This window comes from Ceratotherium simum, chromosome 4, assembly GCF_057802395.1.
Source record: "Ceratotherium simum simum isolate JZ-2026a chromosome 4, ASM5780239v1, whole genome shotgun sequence".
In the NCBI taxonomy this organism is placed as follows: domain Eukaryota; kingdom Metazoa; phylum Chordata; class Mammalia; order Perissodactyla; family Rhinocerotidae; genus Ceratotherium; species Ceratotherium simum.
The window spans coordinates 19,791,240-19,810,484 of record NC_141903.1 but is presented as its reverse complement, the minus strand read 5'-3'; the positions used below and the strand labels follow the sequence as shown (position 1 = coordinate 19,810,484).

The following is a 19,245-nucleotide window of genomic DNA, read 5'->3' as shown; positions in this document are numbered from 1 at the left end:
ATTCACTTGCTTCTGATTATACAATAAGTAAACAACTCTTTTCTTCCTGACAAGGAGAACTTTCATGCACAAAATTATTTTTAGCCCAATTCTCCTTATTATCCTGTTGTAAGAAAAGTTCTAGATATGAAAGCCAGGGAAGAAAAAGAAATGAAAATAACTTTCCAAAAATGGACATCCAATATTGTGAAAAGAGGAAACACTTTTCAGGTTAAAAAAAACATGTAACTGCTTCTTCAAGGAATACTCAAGTCTTTATTCGCAACCAATCTTCCTGGGCCTGGAAAATCATAAAGTCAAATATGAGCAAGTCTAGTGGAAAATCTGTGACGTTAATCTTGGCTGGAGTCGTATTTTTAACAGGCCTTGAATGTGTGTGTCGGATTATCCAGATGGTCATACAGGAATCGGCCTGATAGGATTAAACCTTTACGCTGAACTCTGCTCCATCTGTTCGCCAAGGTTTGCCTTTCCTTATCTGAATATGAATTTTTAGCCTCCTAGTGTCTGGGAGCCGGACTAAATTCAGCATTAAAAACATAGATGCATGCGGATAATTTAACATTTCATTAGTTAGTCTCAGCTGATACCAGCTTGGTCTTTTCTGGAAAATTTCTGCAAAAAATTTTAAAAGTTTATAGAATCTACTTTTTTTGTTAGAGGGTTTTGTCGTTCTCCTCCTATTGAATTCTACGACTCATTCAATTCACTGTCATAATAGGGGCTTACAGTGATGTTTGCCCACAAAGATAGAAAAGGAAGACGTAGCATCCTTTCTGCAGAATCTGACTATAAGACAGATGATGATATATAATTCCGATTGGATGAATGATCCAAGCAGAATATATTCGTGTGTGTTTCATTCTTTTTTTCCATGACAAGAGGATTGGTATTACTCATCATTTGATAAAATTAGATTTTCTATGTTTTTCAGGAAGCTTTTTTGAGGGGGGTTGTAATTCAGAGCTTCATCTTGAATGAAACAGGCTGACATTTGTTTTGCCCTCCTGAGCATATATCCCTAGAAGCAGTGAAGTTACTTATTTATCAGCTGGAAAAGTTGGGTTAGGGCAACTTTCAGGACAGGGGCTAGTAAGTTACCAATAGATGATAGTAGATGGTTCTGGGGTTTCCAACCCCGTGACAAAGGAAGGAAGGGAGGGCTCTGACTGCTGGGCTCAGCAAAGCAGCTCAGTGTCAGAAACTTCCCAGGCAAACAATGTGCAAATGAATGAATAAGTTGCCTAGAAGAGGGATCTTTTAGAATCCTACTCTGTGGCTGGTTTACGGCAATGTGATCACTAGATGTGCTCCATGTAATGTCTGTAATGGAAACCACAAGAGACGGCAGCCCGTGGAGCCTTGGCCCTAGGAACAGAGTATCCCTCTAGCAGTCTATCAGGCCTCTGTCAACTTTCCATAGTCCTCTTGGTAATGCTGGCTCTTGGCTCTATGCTATCATGAATGGCAGGGGCAAGCTGCTCATCAAAAGATTTAGGTTTTACGACACACAGGTCTAGTTATTATATTTATGTGGTTCCCTTAACTGGACAGTCAGGGGGCAGAGAACAGCAAAACTTTTCATTCGAGTTGAAGATGATTTATGCTTATTGGTACGAATGTACATAAAACATCTTGTAAAACATGTGTCTTTGGCTTCTTAAATTGACAAGAATTCTAGTCGGGTGATAAGGGTGGTTCTCCTTCTGGAAGTAGGTGATCCTAAGTGATGAAGCCCACTATAAACAATCTCTTGTAAAATGAACACGCTCACACACACGGCCCCAATGTCTGTTCTCCACATTTTATTCTAAACAAGGACACCTGACTGGATGTTCAATCTCATAACTTAAATCTGCTTTGCCCAATATGGTAGCCAATAGCCGTATGTGGCTAATGAAATTTAATTTTTAATTAACTAAAATTACATAAAAACAAAATTATTTTCTTAGTCACACTAGCCACATTTCAAGTGGTCAACAGCTACATGTGCGTAGTGACTATCTTAGTGGATGGCACAGAGATAGAACATTTCCATCATGACAGGAAGTTCTACTGGATACTGATCTAAGGATCAACTTTAAATAACTGACCTTGTAATTGACAAAGTATAATCAGCTACCATTTACGGGGTGCCCTCCATATGCCAGGAACTGTGCTAGGAATAATTAATCTCTAATCCTTCCAACAATGATCACAAAATCAAATGCTCACAGGGCCAGAGAGAAAGGTAAGTAAATAAAATGGGCTACAGGCAACACAATGGGAGAGATGGGGACTGTGGCTAACTATAGGGTATATGGCCACCCAAAAGGGACACAACTTCTCCGTTTGACCTAACTGTTGCCATTTGAGATTGTGGGTCCAGAACTATCAGCTGTTCTGAATATAAAGAGAATCTGCAAATCCAGATTTTCATATTAAATCTCTTTTTTTAAATTGTGAAGCAACAAATATATCATTTCTTAAAGCACCATGTAAACCAAACCTAAATGCAGCTTAGAGCTGGATTCAGTCCATGATCTGTTCCTCTAGTGTGCCACTTCCATAAATCCTTGAAGGGCCAAGAATCATCTTTTAGTTATTAATTTCTGCAACTACACAACTAATACTGCCACTGACTCATCAAACAATAAACACAAAACAACAACCACTGCCAAGTCTGTTTCTGATTGTTCTCTCCCAGAACAACACAGAAGTCCCCAGCTAGCCTTCCTCTGCCGTGTAGATTTTCAATAAGCAGTTTGGGTGACGAGCTCCCTGCTCCTGAAGGATTTCTATTGTCATCATGCAAGACAGCACAGATAGTGACTTTTTAAGGAAACTGGGTTTTGAATGTGAGTATCATCTCAAAATCAACCTTGCCCAACCGTTAGTAATGCACAAGTCCTGCTCTGTGCTTTTCAGAATAGTAATGCTTATAATTCTCTCCACCACCAAGGCTGCTACTGCTAATGTATTTGAGTGAACTTTTATTATTGAGAGCCTTATCATTTTGAGCCAGTTTCCTCTCCTCCCTGACACATCCAGTGACACTGCACTCCAGTGTTTGTTATAGCACAGATGTTTCCGTGGTGATGATCAGTGACGTCACAAGCACCAGAATGTGTATCATCAAATTTATCCAGATAGAGGAGCAAAGAAGAGTGGGAACTCCACTTCCATTTAAACTCCATGTTGGACTGACTCAGCTTCCTCAAAAATTACTCTTTGGGGTCCGGGCTGTTCTATCTGGATTGCAAAGAGCGAACACACACTTGCCTGTTTGTATTTCATTTCTACTATCGGATTATTAATTATGTGCTAAATCCATCTACATATCAAAACCCAGATAACCTTCCTCAGATGCCAGCTTTCAAAATGTTACTACCCTGCTCAAAAGCTTTCTGTCCTTTCCCCTTAGCCTACAGGATTAAGTCCACCCCCACGAGTCTAGCTGATTCTTCCTTGCAACCTCACTCCCACCTCTCCCAAACTGAAGGCAGGACTTGGCGGCGGTAAAGACCACTGGCTCTGGCTTAGGGAAGCCTCAGCTCACATTCCAGCTTCACCACTTACCAGCTTGGGCAAATTACTTTTCTTAAGCCTCAGTTTCTACCACTTTAATTGGGAATAATAATTATAAGAGAACCCACCTCATGAGGTTGTTGTGAGGTTTACATGAGTTAATCTACGTGTACAGAGCTCAGCACAGAGTAAGCCATGAATAAATGGGAGACAGAATGAAGAGGAGGAGGAGTTGCAGGAGAAGGAAGAGGAAGATAATGAAGATGATGATGATGACAGGCTCTACAAAGCTACTGTCTTCAAACATGCTTTGCACATTTCCACCATTTCTTTTTCAGGAAGGTTATACCACTCACTTCCACCCAGTCAAACAGTACTTTGACAAAAAGACTGGTCTTTTGCATGAAGCTGTTTCTATCTATCCCAGTCTACAGGACACTAACACTTCAGTGACCTCCTCCATGTCTTTCCCACTCATTTGTCACTTACTGCACTTTTCCTTGAACTTTTATCTTGATATATGTGTGTGTGTATGTGTATAACTGGGCATGTATATATGTACACAAATCAAGCCAACTGTCAACACATCCCTTGCAGGCAGGGACCTCATTCATTCACAAACTGGATAGACAGTACTCTGCACTTAATCAATAGCTGAGAATTAACTAGCATTGTGAAGTTTTTAAAGGGCTTGCCCATACATTATTTCAATTCTTCTTTTTTTTTTTTGAGGAAGATTGGCCCTGAGCTAACATATGTTGCCAACCTTCCTCCTTTTTTGTTTTTTCTCTCCAAAGCCCCAGTAGATAGTTGTATGTCATAGTTGTACATCCTTCTATTTGCTCTATGTGGGATGCCACCTCAGCATGGCTTGATGAGCGGTATGTAGGTCTGTGCCCAGGATCCCAACTGGCGAACCCCAGGCCGCCGAAGCCAAGCGCGCGAACTTAACCACTATGCCACTGGGCCAGCCCCTCAATTATTTTTAAAATCAACCCTGAGTAGTAGGCAAACGGATGTTATTCTAAATTCCTCTTTACAAATGAGGTAACTGAATCTCAGAGACTCACTTAAACTTGAGACTTGGAGAGTCCACATTGGTTGATAAAGTCAAATATTTAAAACACCCAAACTACCCTTCAATTTTGGTATTTATCTAAAATTTCTGCTCAGTTTGGCTAAAATATTCACTTTAATCATGTAAGTACAGCAAAAGTCCCATAAAATCATGGTTGTGCAACTCCTTATTCCCAAGATAGAGGGTGGATATTTATTAACTTTACTGAATATTACTACTCTATTTCCAAGTAAAGTTATTTTCCCCCTAAGACTCAGCCCCACATATGAATTATAGCAAAATCTCTTTCTACCTTCTTCTATTTCCAAGTTGAAAAAATGGCATCCTAATATAATACCACAGGTGCCAATTTAAACACAGGAACATTGAAAATACTGCCAGACTTCCAAGCTCAGAAGCTTTTCTATTGTTACAAGTTGGGCTGCTAACCACACAGTCAGGGTCTGACCATCTTAGACAAGTGAGAGCAGCACTATGGGAACCTCCATTTCTGAAGTGGAGGGCAGCTTCCCCTAACTTTCATTTTCAGGCTGGACATTATCCTTCTCAGTGGTGTTCATTACAGAATTTTGCACATATAAAGAAAATAATAAAAGTTGACTGATTAAATAGGTTATCCTAAAATAATACCCTAATTACATTTTCCCCATCTTGTTTTTTTTTTTTTTTTTTCTTTTGAGCAACAAAGATTGGATTCCACAGGCTTTAGCTAACCATATCAAGACGGGTTTTTAGGATTCTGTCAAAGTTGAAAGGTAGAGGAATCTGAGGTCTGACTTTATAGATTTGTTGCAGGTAATAGTAACTGGAAAAGCAAAGCTAGTTTGATGATTCAGCCAGAAGATTTTAGCAAAGAATGACCAAAACTATGTTTTCCTCCTCCATGAAGAAATGATAAAATACATTGGAACTGCTGGGACATCTTCCCCTCCACCAACCCACACGTAAGACACCTAAAAGCATCTGCCTCAGGCCCAGCATACAGCAGCTGTTCAGTATCTGCTGGCTTCCTAACTGTGCCCAAAAGAGAGGTAGACAAAGAACAATAAAAAATTAAAGAAAGTTCTTGATGTGTACCAACCATGTTAATTTTAATCATTCTTCTAAATAACTGCCAAAGTCTACTGCTATTTCTATGTATTTTACATGTGCTTATCTCTTAAAGTTTTTCTTACTTTGCCCCAAGGTCAATGAAAGAAACTTATGTGTTGAGAAGAGGCCCCAAATCTGACACTGTCTGTGCCTCTAGCTCCGTGATCTCCTGCTGCATGTCTCCCTAGAACTATGGGAAGAATGTGGGTTTGAACAACTGGTGTCCTGCTGATTGCAACTGTCAATTAAATAAGCCAGCAACACAGGAGCATATGTTCACATAAAAAATATTGATTAATTTCACAGATTGGGATAAAAATATACTAGTACCTGGGTTCCGCTTTCATGCTTAGTGGTCAGATAAGTATTTAGCCAATTAAAATCTATTTCTGTGCCCTGTGGGCTAGAGAGTGTTACTTTTGTGTTTCACTTTTCCTTTCCTTCTCTGGTTACCGTCTGGCTTCCCATGTCGGTGCCTCTGTTACGACTGACCAGCAACATACATTTAAGCAGGATCTTAATTACTAGGTCATCTCCCAGTCAACTTGCCCAAGGCAGGCTGGCAGAAAAGTCCTAGAATCCATGCCTCAGATTTTCTCTTGCTCCTCTCCAGGTAAATCTCCTTTTTTCTGAGGATGCTAAAATCATACAGATGGCATCATATTCATCTGATAAGGATGATGATCACCTAATTTCTATAAAGTTTCTTTTCTGTCCACTGAGTATTTCAAATTGCAGGGCTGGCACAGGGAGATTGAGATGGGGTGCCCGATAGCGTGACGTGATACCAGGATTTTTTATCTTAACCCAGAAAAGCACCTTCCCATATATCACCGCACATGCCAACTAACGCACCCTGGGGATTTAGCACAGATCTGGCTTTTCAATTTGCCTTTGAGTAACGTCGTCAATTTGCTTCAATTGAAGCAGGAATTATATTACGTGATCAAATAGCAGGAGAATTTCTCTCCACCTCTGAAGTCCAATGTGAGGGGATCAGTACTGACTAAACAGGGGGAAAGAACAGTGGTGATGGCCGCCGGGGCTCAGCTGCTTGGAGGTCCAAATGCTGCAGTTATGAAAAACTCTTTTTCTGTTTGGCCACAACCACATTTTTGAAGGATGACCTCAGTTTCCCTCATTTGCTAAATGGGGAGAATGATAGTAGTGCCCTCCTATGGTGTTAAGAGCATTAAAAGAGTTGATACAAAGTGCTTAGCCTGAACCTGATGGGTAGTAAATGCTCAAAGGCTGCTATCATAACAGCAAAATCGTCATCACTCAAAAAACATTGGTCTAAAAGCTAGCCCTTTACTGGGCAGAGTTCTGTTAGCCTGTGACTAAGAAAATACACTGGACCCAAATCTCCAAGTCAAAGAGAAACCAACTTGTGGGAAATTTCCAAATTTATTTCTTAAAAATGAATCTCAGAACTAACCTACCTTCCTTACTAGCCTTCCTCCAAACTTCTATTTTGTCCCCATGTGGAATTTTGAACATGCTTTCCTCTCTGCCTAAAATGTTCTTTTCTCTTTGCTTGATGAAATGCTAGTAATTCTTATTTTAAATTTTAAAAGTGTCCCTGAATCTTCAGACTTGGCTGACACCCCTTGTTTAAAGCTCTCTGAGCGGTCTGTATTGCTCCTTTACGGTGCTCACCATCAATGTAATTTAAGTAATTCTGTGTGCAATTATTTGCTTAATATCGACACATAAATATGCACACAAGCATGACTATATACCTCATAATGTCAACAGCTGTCCCTGCCTTGAGTTCTGTTCACTTCTGAATCCCTATTGTCTAATACAATAGACAATCAATCAACAAATATATGTTAAATAAATGAATGATGGAATGGCTGAATGGATAAGCAAACGAACTAAAGAAGAATCAGCAGAGCTGTTAAGATATTAAAGAACTAAACAGAGTAGCCTAGAAGTTGAGAAGCCTTCCAGTGGTCATTAACAATCCACTACACCCACACGGGGCTTCCTAAGTGGATAAGCAGTGGCTCCGTGGAATCCAGTTTCCTAGGCTGATCTGGTCCCCATTCCAGCAGCAGGCACCCCATTCTCTTGGGGGTTAAAATTAGCACCAGTAAGCTCCCCCTGTAGTGGGCTCTAATCATGCAAGGGCCCAGGTGGATCTTGCTGACAGATGTTAAGGTTAGAAGGAAGGGTAGCAGCCAGATGAGAAAACAGAGCCACCCCCTTCCGGAGGTACCAGTGCTTCCTGTCTTTAGGCCTGGCTGGTTCCTGCCTGCCCTGCCCCTCCCCCATGCATCAGTTTCAACACAGTTGCTGCTCTTTCTGTCATTTGAACTCAAATCCTATCTCAGAAATTGATGGGCAATTCTGCCCCTGACAACACAATGTCAGCTTTGCTCAGTGTCCAGCTGGTTCCATATATATTATCATAATGTGCTGCCTGGGTGGACCCGGGCTGATTCTCTCCCCTGACTCAAATCCTCCTTTCCACACTAATTTCTGCTCTCTGACATGCAGACACTACTTGTTTAAAAATAAAAACAGAGTTAACAGCTTAGGAGACGTTTTGATTTCTTAAATCCTATGAGGACATTAAGTCTATTCTAATGGCAAACTGAGCTAAAAAGGTTTTCTTCTAAAAAACAATATTTGACTCTTTAAAAAAAAAATGTTTCCCAGGGTCCTACACTGTTTCCTGGTGACTTGAAAGAATTATTACTTCCCTCAACCCTTAAGCCCTCTAAAACAGTTTCCCAAACTTCAGTCCTGACTTTGTTCCATCCCTGTACCACTTATGCTATGACTGACTTAATATTATTTAGTCGCTATTTTTGTTTAGATTGACTTACTTTTTCTTTAAATTCAGTCTTGCCCTAAGCAAGAACAGCTGTGAGATCACAACATTGGAGTGCTTTGTATTTTTTGCTTATGCATTAAGATAGACATATAACTATTTAAAAAAAAAAATTTAATGTTTTTCCCCGTCACCTAAAACCATCTCACATACTGCATGAGAAACCTAGTCTAAAAGCTTACTGCTAACCATCAAGTGGATTCCACATTACACCATCTCAGCTGAAGGAATTCAAAGAGACGAACGTAGGGTGAGAGCTACCTAAGGCACGAGTGGCTGCGTATGCCACTTTGTGACTTTGCCAGGATTCCTGGAACCCACTGTTAACCTCCTGCAGAAATGCCCAAGGTGAAGGAAGCTGGCCTTAGATCTGTCCTGTGCAGTGACCATCACCTTGGCATTTTGGTGGCCACTCACGAAGGCAGGGTATGTGTAGCACCTCAGGAGACAGGGGACCTCTCACAGAATCAGCTGGGTTCAAACAACAAATCATCAGGACACACAGGACTCTACCAAGCCCCCCTCCCCTACCCAATAGATGAGGAAACTGAGAAAATCAAAGAAATCAAAGTACACACTTGAGGTCATGTAGCAAAGGTGTCAGTGCTCTGTTTTTATTTATTTCTGCATGCATAACTGAAAATGTTCAAGTAAAAATGTTTGAAACCCACTCCTGGCCACTGCCCCCAAAATATCTCATCTTAAGAAGGTTTATGACCAGTACATAGAAGCTTTCTTTGCACATTTGCATCTCTTGAATCCTCTGAAATTCTCAAGTGAGGGAAGCTCCTGTGGCAAGTAAGTAGAAAGAGGCCCTTGGTTTGGAACAACCAACTATGCAAATAAACACAATTGGATTATGATGCTTTTATAACTGAATATAAGTTAAAAAATTAAAATATATGTATTAAAAAATATATGACAAAAAACTCCTGTCATTTCTGTCTAAAATAAAAGCAGAAAGCACCACTCTCCCCATCTGCTCCGCACCCCCCCCCCGCCCACCCACAACATACACACACACTTGTGGGCTTATTAAAATGAGTTAGGTGTGGTTCCCTCATTTATTAGGTCACACAAAATACCAAATACTGGAAGCTTCCCACAGTTGACAGGTTTGTCAAGAAATCCATGTAAGAAAACAGCCTCCCCAAATCCGTATCAGTTTTCCACATTATTGGGAGCATGAGGTTTAGTAACCCTTAAGTGCCCTGACAAGGAGACTGTGAGCATCCTAGTAGTCGCTAAGTCACAATTTCACAGTTGTCTCATGGTCTCCTTCTTCTCTACCTTGTACACGTGCCAGGGAGCCCATATGATCAACAAATGATTTCTGCAGACATGAGTTACAACATCCTTGCAAATAAATAAAATATTACCAGCCTCCTTCTTCTCTTGCCAGCTCCATAGAAAATATACCAGTCATCAAATAAAATCAGTATTTTCTTTGACTAGCAGAATGTGATATAGGCAGGGAAAAAATAAGTTATTGAAGGAAAATGAACTATAAGATAAACATACAGAGTATGCTCATTTTTTTTTTTTCAAAAAGATGTGCTCTGGGCTAACTTTTGAAAGGTCTATTTAAGATACCAGTATAATTCCCTTGCTTGTACTGAGAAAAAATAAGAACAGTAGGAAAAGAGATGGAAAGAATTTTAGTAGGATGTAGAAAGCAAGTAGTTGAGAGCACAGCCTCCAAAGTCAGGCTCTTTGGGTTTGAACCCTGATCTGCCACTTCTTTGCTGTGCAACTCTGGGCAAGTTACTTGACCTTTCTCTAGCCTTGGTTTCCTCATCTTTACAATGAGGTGCCTACAGCACTACGTGCGCAGCACAGTAGGGACTCAAAGAGTGTTTATTTTCATTATTCTTAGTACTACCATTACACAGAGCCATGTGGTTACGTAGACCTGGGGTGGAGTCCCAGGTCCAATTCTCATATGTTTTGTGGCTTTGGGTAAGTTACTGACCCTCTCTAAATCCCAATTTTCTCATCTGTAAAACGTGGATAATAATTGTCATAGCGCATCAGGTTTATTGGAGGATTTCATAAGTAAAATGATTACCACAGTGCTGGCACAGAGTAAATGTTCCATAAATGTTAGCTGATAATAGATCAAAAATAACTACAATAGCAATAATAATAATAATAGTACATATTACTACCTGGCCTGGTCACCATTAAGCAGGGCAGCAAAGTCCTGAACTATCTCTCCTTTGTCAGCAATGCTGTTGGTAGTGTCATATTCAAATAAGGATAACAAAGATCACCTGCTTAGCAGTGACCTGTGGCTCATGAACTCTTCAATTTGCCTGATGCTGAGAGCTTGCTGGCTACCAAGTCCCCAGTGTTAAAATTTTTGGTGTTATCTGCTTTATGGATTACTCAGAGGATACGCTGAAAACCAGTCTTTACTTACATGCTTGTTGATTATCTTGCCTCCTTACCACATCATTTCTATTGCAAGGGAAGACAAAAGACATCTTACCCACTGCTCAAAGAAAAAGGCCTGATTTGATGCTTGAAAAATCCAAGGCCTCTGTGCTCTGTTGTATGACACATCTGGATATTCTTAACCCTAATGTTCTGTTCTTGCATCTGTCTTCCTTTTTCAAGTAGGAAAATCAATTGATAAGACGTAATATGCCACCATCAGTAACACAAGATGATGCCGATATTTTTCTACTTAACTCGGACCCTTCATCATTCTTGCCTAAGCCGGCCTGGCTGGAGTTCTACACCAAAACCAGTTACATGAAGGGCCGTTGTCTAAGTGTAAAGCTCTGTGTCGTTCATCCTCTGCCCTTGTGTTTTGAATGTGCTTTCTATTAGGAAGCTGGAGAGATTTTACAGACATTCTTCTCATGATCCTGAGAGACCCAGAGAGACCCCTGCAAGCCTCGATGAACCTGAATTGTAAAGGCATCAAGGGTGGACCCCAAGTCCTCCAACATCTTGTGTTATCCAGAGACCATAAAGCTGTGCAAATCCTAAAATTCACACATGCCAGCCAGCATACCACGTGCAAGTGCAAAGAACACTAAATGGATTTTGAAAACTAGCTATGTGAGGGTGAGGTTAAATCCTCTCTCCAGGTCTCAGTTTCCTTCTCTGGAAAATGAGGAGGTGTACTAGACAACCTTCTGTACTTCAATGGCTCTTCACTCAGCCTGAGCTGTGACTCAGACATTGCCCATGGTGAGAGGGAAAAAATAAATTTGGAGGGTAGATTTCTCTCTGTTGTTTATTTTATTTTCACTCACCCAACGTTAGGTTTTTCAGTTGGAGTTAGACAAGCAATATACATTTCCTAGGTCAAATAAAGCAGCAGCCCTCCAGTCTGAAGGTCTTAAAAAGGTAAGTCTCTACAAACTCAAAAAGAAGTCAATAGGTAAACTCTTTCTAAGGTACTTATGAAAAAAGTGTATCAATAAGCCAAAACCATCTGGAAAAAGAACTCTCAAAATATTTGACTTTCTTCCTATTTTGAACACATGCACTATTGCTAGAAAGAGGAGTGATCAGAGGGACAGCTCCGAGGCACAGCCTACTCCCTGGTGAGCTTCCCAAGGCCAGCAGGGAAGGGTAAAGTTATAAGCAACTCAGAGCCATCTTGCCCGGGGCTTTCATGACACGCTAGGAGTCCCTATAATTGACACTGAGTTCATCAAAGCCCTGCTTGGCCCTCCACACAATTTCACAATAGCCACTGACCACGGCCTGGGCATCCCACGTGGGCCTGCATGATCTGGCCCTCTGCAGCCACCCCAGTCTCATCTCCTGCCACCCTCTCAGCTGCTGGGAGCAACAGGAGCCATCCCAGTCTCCTTTTGGTTCCTTAAACCCACCTAAGCAAAACAGCCTTTGCACAAGCTGTCCTCTCTGCCTGGAAATTTGTTTCTGTTCCCGTTGCCTGGTGAAAACTTATCATCTCTTAGGTTTTGGCATAAATGTGATTTCCTCAAAGAAGGCTTCCCTGACACCTTACTCCTCTCCACTCCTTTTATGGTCCCCCTTTTATGCACAACTCTTATGAGTTAGTTATAAATTTTGTTTAATATCTTTCTTCTCTATTTACATCATAAATTCTGTGAAGACAGGGACTGGATCTGCCTTGTGCCACTGCACCTAGCTTAGTGTCTGGCATGTAGCAGATGCTTAGTATGAATGAATGGAGGAAGGAATGATCTGAAGTCCACCTTACTGACCTTATTCCTTGGCTGGAGATCCAAAGAAAGGGCTATCCTAGAAACAGCCAGTGGATTTCTCTGTTCTCCTAAAGCCCTGTTTCTCCAAGGGCAACTCCTGAAGGAGGTGCCAGACAAGGGAAGGCATGTGTCATGGGCTTCAGTTCAGAGCACTAAAGAACAGCGCATGCTAAAAGGAGGTCTAGAGATGACCCAACCTAGCTCTCATTGATCACATGCAAAACCGAGGCCACAGAAGCAAAGTGACCTTCCCAGAGTCACACAGCTAGTTAATGGCAGAGTCAGGACCAAATCCAGCTCTCCATCAGACAGCCCGAGCCTCCTTCTATCAGATCCAACTGATATTTACTAGCCACTTTGTAGGGCCTCATTACACAGAGGGGAGAGGAGGGGGCCTCTCCTTTCTATTGGAAGCTCCACACTGTCTCTCATTTTGGAGTAATCTCCCCAAGCCTGAACCATCTTTCTCCACATGTCCTTAAAACAACAAATTTAAGTGCAGCAGGACACAGGGAGTCAATGGGGCTGGATGCCCAGGGGCGACCAACAGAAGCAAAAACTGCTTTCGTCTGGAGCAAAAGGATTAAAGAAGGTCAAACGCTAAAGAGCAAGAATAACACCATATTGTCAGGGACAGCTGGAAGGGGACACTACAAGGGAAAGGTCAGAACTAACTGGTGGTGACCAAAATCCGATTCTATTTCTCTAACGGTGTAATTACAGCAAGGAGATGGGCCCAGTGATTCTATCACCACTCCTGATTCTACAAAGTATTTTTAGTTTGACCAAACCCCACTTTCATTTTGATTTGTTTTATTTTGGGATCCTGACACATTTACACTTCACGTCTCAATATTTATAATTACTTTGAAGGCAAATTCAATTCATTCATATCTGATGCCCACAAAAGCTAAATTTCAATCGTTTTTCATTTTTAAAAAGTGAGGTGCTTAAAACATCCATATTTGAGTCACAAAATCAAGTAAGACCTCAGGTCAGAACTCATGAACATTAAAATATTCATCTTGATTAATAGTTCTACTGATTTTTCAAATAAATATGAAGGTTGTACAAATTCCTAACAATTAAAAAAAAACCCAAATCTGGAAAACACCAGAATGAGGCCTTAATCCCACTCCTGGAAAGGGCACCTACTGATGGCCCACTGAGCTCTCTGACCTGCTCAGATCTCCCCAGTAATCATGGAGGAGGCAAGTGCTCCAATAGTCCAAAAAGGGGAGAGAGAGGAGAAAAGAAAGGAGGAAGGGAGAAAATCACATGCATGCCAAAAAAAAAAAAAAAAAAAAGTCCCCTAAAAAAAAATGAGCATTTAAACTGCTTGTCAGAGGGCTTCCTGACAAAGCCACTAGAGTGTATTCACAGGCATTTGCATAAATGCTGCCGGTGAGTTCACCATAGCTGCTCACGCTAATGGTACATAAAGTAATTTAGTCACTTCTCCCGGCATTCTGTGTCAGAATGATGAGCACCGGCACTTTGCCTTGTTGCATATTAGATCATTAGATAATAAAGTGTTAGCGCATGCAAGCTGACAGGGTCCCTGCACTATAGCTTTGGGAGGGCATCGCATTTTGCCACGGGGGGAAAAATAGAGAAAACGATGCCACAGATGGCCTTAAATTCAAGTAAACACAACCTGAACCTCAGGAGAACAAGCACAATATCAACACTCCCCGAGTCCTTTCAAGATCTCCAGCACACAGTCCTCAGGAATTTGCCCAAGTGATGTAAAGGCAGGGCGGGCACGCAAGCCAGAGTTGTGCGTTACCCTGGGTGGTGACAATTTAGCGTCTTTGGCCCAAGCCTATGCTTTTTCAAAAATCGGAACCCTAGGAGTAGTTACCTTCTGAGGCTGCCTCTCTCCACAACGGTGCACCTTCCATACAGCTACTGCTTAGAGAGGAAACCTCACTAGCCTAAACTCTCCCATAAACATCCAGCCAAAGAAAATCTCAGTATTTATGAATGAAGAAAAAAATAGCGGGGAGAGCAATTACCATGAGCTACAGTGTGCCAGGATTCACCCTCTTTGGACCACGCAAGATTCTATGAAATAAATTTGCCTTTGTCAACTCTCCTACTTGAAATACAGGCACAGTTATTCGAGCACAGAGGTTTGGGAGTCTGTGGGGTCACACAGAGAAGACTGCAAGAATGTAAAGCATGGTCTCTATTTCTACTTATATGCAGAAAGATGAGCCACAAAAGGGAACTTTCCTCCAACTGTCTGACAAGCAGGATATAAATAGAGATGTGCAGAGTAGCTCAAGATAATTCAGGCTACCTGTAAATGAGATGGCAAAAAGCCCAGAATGAGGAAAAACGAAGGCTCCTACAGGTCACCTAAGAGGTGACAATACTCTGCAGTCTCACTGTGCAGTAGCTGTTTGAGGTGGGGTTGGGGGAGTGGAAGGGCAGAGGACTGAGGATGTGATTCTGGAAGTCTTAAACAGGGCAGTTTCTAATACGATTTTTCAATGGCAAGATAAAGTATTACCATACTCCGTAATCAACATAAATTAGCATCAAGGTCCACTCCCACACATCACCAATGAAAGAGCCCAATAGTCACCCTTTGCTGAGTAGATATTTATATATCATCTTAAAGTGTCTGAATGAGTGGGTGGTTATGTGTGGTTGGTTGATTCATTCTGCAGAGCAGATTTCCATGTTACTGTCATTTCAAAGAACTTCAACGTGTCTACTCTTTTATTCTTCTGGAGAGAAGTGAAGCAAGAGGGAGGCCCCCTAGCCAAAGGAGATAGGATATACCCACATCCTCAGTGATGGTTAACCATTAATATATACGGAAATGTCATCATTTTCTGGAATAATATGCTAATAATAACATGGCCACTTCTGGACTGGCAAACTGGGGCAGAGGAATAAAATGCTGTCTTCAAAACTTAGAATAATATGATATCCCAAATGAAATATTAGTAGGTACACCTAGAAGTGAGGGTATTTGAGCTGGGAGGGAGCTTAGAGACATTTTTGATCCAGAGATCTCAAAGTGTTAGCCTATGACTAACTAACTAAAGTTAGTCACTTTCTAAGTGACTTTTTCCCCTCTCTCCTCCCTTCAGAGTTTAAAAATTTTGTAATTAGTTACCAACAGTTAAAAATTAGGAGAGTTTTAATTCTTGCCAAAAATCTTGCCAAACTGGAACATCTGGCCCCACTGGGCTCTCACTCCCCTTGGTGACAACTGGCTGGGGCTGGGGGCAGCAGAGCATGTACTTGCCCTTCCTCTGCAGTCTCCACCCAGCCCACTTCCCCTATGTACATGACCTGCCCCCACCCAAGGCACACATTTTTTTTTTACCCCCCTACAGATCATCACCTTCGTTTTACCAAGAAGGAAACTAAGGATCCCTAAAGGTAAGTTGACTTGTCCAAGGTCACACAAAGGCCAGAGGTGAAACTCAGAGTTGAATTTAGGTTTCCTGGCTCCTATTTCAAGACTATCCTCCACATCACATTGCAAAGTAATGTTCCTTACCTCCATGACCTAGAGGTGTCCTTTCTAGCACGTTGCTTTTTTGTTGGTTTGTGTTGGGTTTTTTTGGTGAGGGGATGATTTGTGTGGTGTTACATGCTCTCACCGGCTTCCCAAGGGCAGGAATGGGAGCTGGGTGTGGTCTGCACTTGGAGCACCTTTTGAAACTGCGAACTCTTGACAGGCAGACTTCAAACTAACAGTCAAGCCTGAACCTGGGCAGGACAGTAACCATTGTAACTAACCAGCCACAGTCAAAAAACAAGACTTCAGTTTTTTAGCCAGCGATCTCCAAATTGTGCCTACTGAGTATTTACCTATTTTTTCCTTCTCCCTTCCACTTAAACATTTCTAGTCATACAATGCCTTAAGTGACTCCAAGGGTATTAAAAAGGCAACATTACTGTAAAGTGAGGATCAGAATAATTTTAAGTACAGGAATGGAACTAGGAATGTAATCATGAGCAGGTGTTTCAAATGGCCTCCTGCAAAAAGTAATATCCATTCATCTCAGCACTAATGAAACCATAAAGAAGCAGCTTTTGAAAGATGATGGTTTACTTTTTAAAGACTGTAAAACTAGATGTGGTGAAGAATCCCTTCTAAGAGTTTCACATCTGGCTAATTAATAAAAAGTACAGTTTATGTATTCTTTAAGCACAGAAAAAAAAATCAGGCAAAAACAATGATAGTGGTGTGTTTATTAAATTGGGATGCCGGCAGGAAAGGGAGTTTTCTATCTTATGAATTATATCATGGACAGCTCATGGCCCATGGAAAAATCAAGCAATTGGGTGGTAATTTGTGTGGTAGTGTTTTTAAAAGAATCCTGCAGACCTAGCACACTGGAAAGTGAAGTGGGGAAATGAGTTAAGAGTTTAATTTGAAGGAGATTAGAGAAAATCTAGCATGGTGATTGGTAGCCAGCAGAGTCTCAGTTGCTGTTTCTTGGATGGATGAGTGGATGGATGGATGGGTGGGTGGACAGATGGAGGATGGGTAGGTAGATGGATGGATGGACGGATGGATGGATGGACGGATGGATGGACAGACTAATGGAAGAAAGGATGGATACAGTACATATACATTTAGTATAGAAACATTCAGATGTACACTCATTCTAGCCCATGTTTCCTTTGAGTGGCATTCACTTTCCTTGATTCAAATTTTTATCTGGTTTCCTCCAGTCCTTTCAAAAGCACCCCTGATTAGCTATAATTCTCAAGATAAATGTGATTTCTCCCCACCAAAGTCTACCTACAGAAATCAGGCTCCCTCATGTGATGATGAGGGTAGCGGTATGCACAGGGCACGAGAGGGACATCTAGTTTGGGCTTCATATTCAGAAAGCACCTCCAGCCTAGACTTTGGACTTTATCTCCAAATGAAGTTAAATATATAGTCAGAGAGATACATCAGCAGGATTGTAAAAAGAATGGAGTTCATTATACAACCAGGTCAATGGTAAACTCAAAATGTATCATGATTTTTGCTACCCTGCTTTGGCCTTTATTTTTTAGTTAAGTGGGAGCTTAAAATAAAGCAGTGGTCCAGGTCTCCCTTTCTCTCTCAACCAGAAGAAAGGATATGTCAGCCATTTGGTAGAGGGCTGTGCAACAAGAAAGGCTAGGCTTCAAAGATATCTTCTTGTCTTTAAATACTCAGCATCAGTATTGTTCAACAGAACATTTGAAATTTGAAACAGGGTAGACAATGTGGTGGAGTTGAAAGAAAGAAACCAAATAAATTCACAGTTAAAGTAGTAATGCCAACCAATGAAAATGATTCGCCTACCATGTTCCAGATAAGAGGGCGTACCTTCCGAGGGGTCAAGCCTCCGAGCCCTCCGCCCATGCTTCGAGTTATTATGGACAAACATGTTATCAGAGACTGCCAGGACATGGCCATCCACGTTGACTGTCGTAGACACCACGACCTGCGGAGAGAAATGAATGAACATTTTAATATAAAAGCATGGAGGGTAATAAACTCAAGTTAAATAAATAACAGCTGGGAGCTGAAGAAAATTGCATAGCTATTTCACATAATAACTGGTGCTTATGCTGTACAAGTCTAACAAGAGGAGCTATTGATGAGTGGGTCTTTGGCATGGAACGCTTTTGATGCAGTTTTAAGTAAAATTGCACAGTTTATAGTTATACAGCCGAAGGTACACTGTTAACCATAATTTTAACAAGAGGATCTTTATTAGCATATTTTTTTACACAAGGGTGGTTGTGTTTCACCTAAATTACCCTTCAGTTTAGACACTGAAGCAGATATCACAGTTGATCATGCAAATAAAAATCTTTTGAATCTTTAAAATATTCCCCCCCCCACTGTGTCAGGGTTAAGAGGATAGAGAAATGAAAAAGAGGATTCAGTGAGAGCTGGGAGGCAGCTTTCTCTCCTGGGTGTCTTTTTGGGGTTTCTTGTACTTTTTTTCTTCCCACATTAGTTCGGTTAATCAGACCAAAGACCCCCTCATCACCATCACGGTCCCCTCCCCCCCAAAAAAAAAATCCTTACTAATTAAGGGTCTTAGATCTGTGTCTCAAAGCCAAAAAAAAAAAATGGTGGCACTGGCCCAAGGTACAGTCCAGACACCTTGGCCATCTCATAAACTGACTCTGAACCCAGTTTGCCAGAAGGGACACAGGAAAGGTGTTTTCTCAGAGAATTTTTGACTAAAACAATGAGAAGAAATGACCTACACTTCTCCTTATATTAAATGCAGAGAGGATTAAAACTGAAACCCACAGAGATATGTTTATTCATGCGACCTCTTACAACCAAATATAATAATTGTCTGTAATTGCAGCTTCAGCTCCCACCTCATGCTTTGACATGGGAAACAGCAATCAGCCAGCTCCCGTTTAATCCACCTATTATGTTGACTAATTAACTTTGCTCGACAGTTTATTTCTTCCTCCATTATCAGCCCCTGTCAGCCGCAAGCACCCCGCAGCATAGGGGGGACCTCAGGCTCTTTGAT

General features: G+C 41.3%; 1 protein-coding gene across 1 annotated transcript in view; it reads right to left on the bottom strand.

Annotated features, from left to right (window-relative positions):
* Nucleotides 1-19,245, bottom strand: part of EBF1 (EBF transcription factor 1) — a 385,610-nt gene that overhangs the window by 109,022 nt on the left and 257,343 nt on the right. The window contains exon 8 of the mRNA XM_014786137.2: nt 18,045-18,186. Coding sequence (XP_014641623.1) covers nt 18,045-18,186 — 142 coding nt within the window. The remainder of the gene's footprint in view (nt 1-18,044; nt 18,187-19,245) is intronic.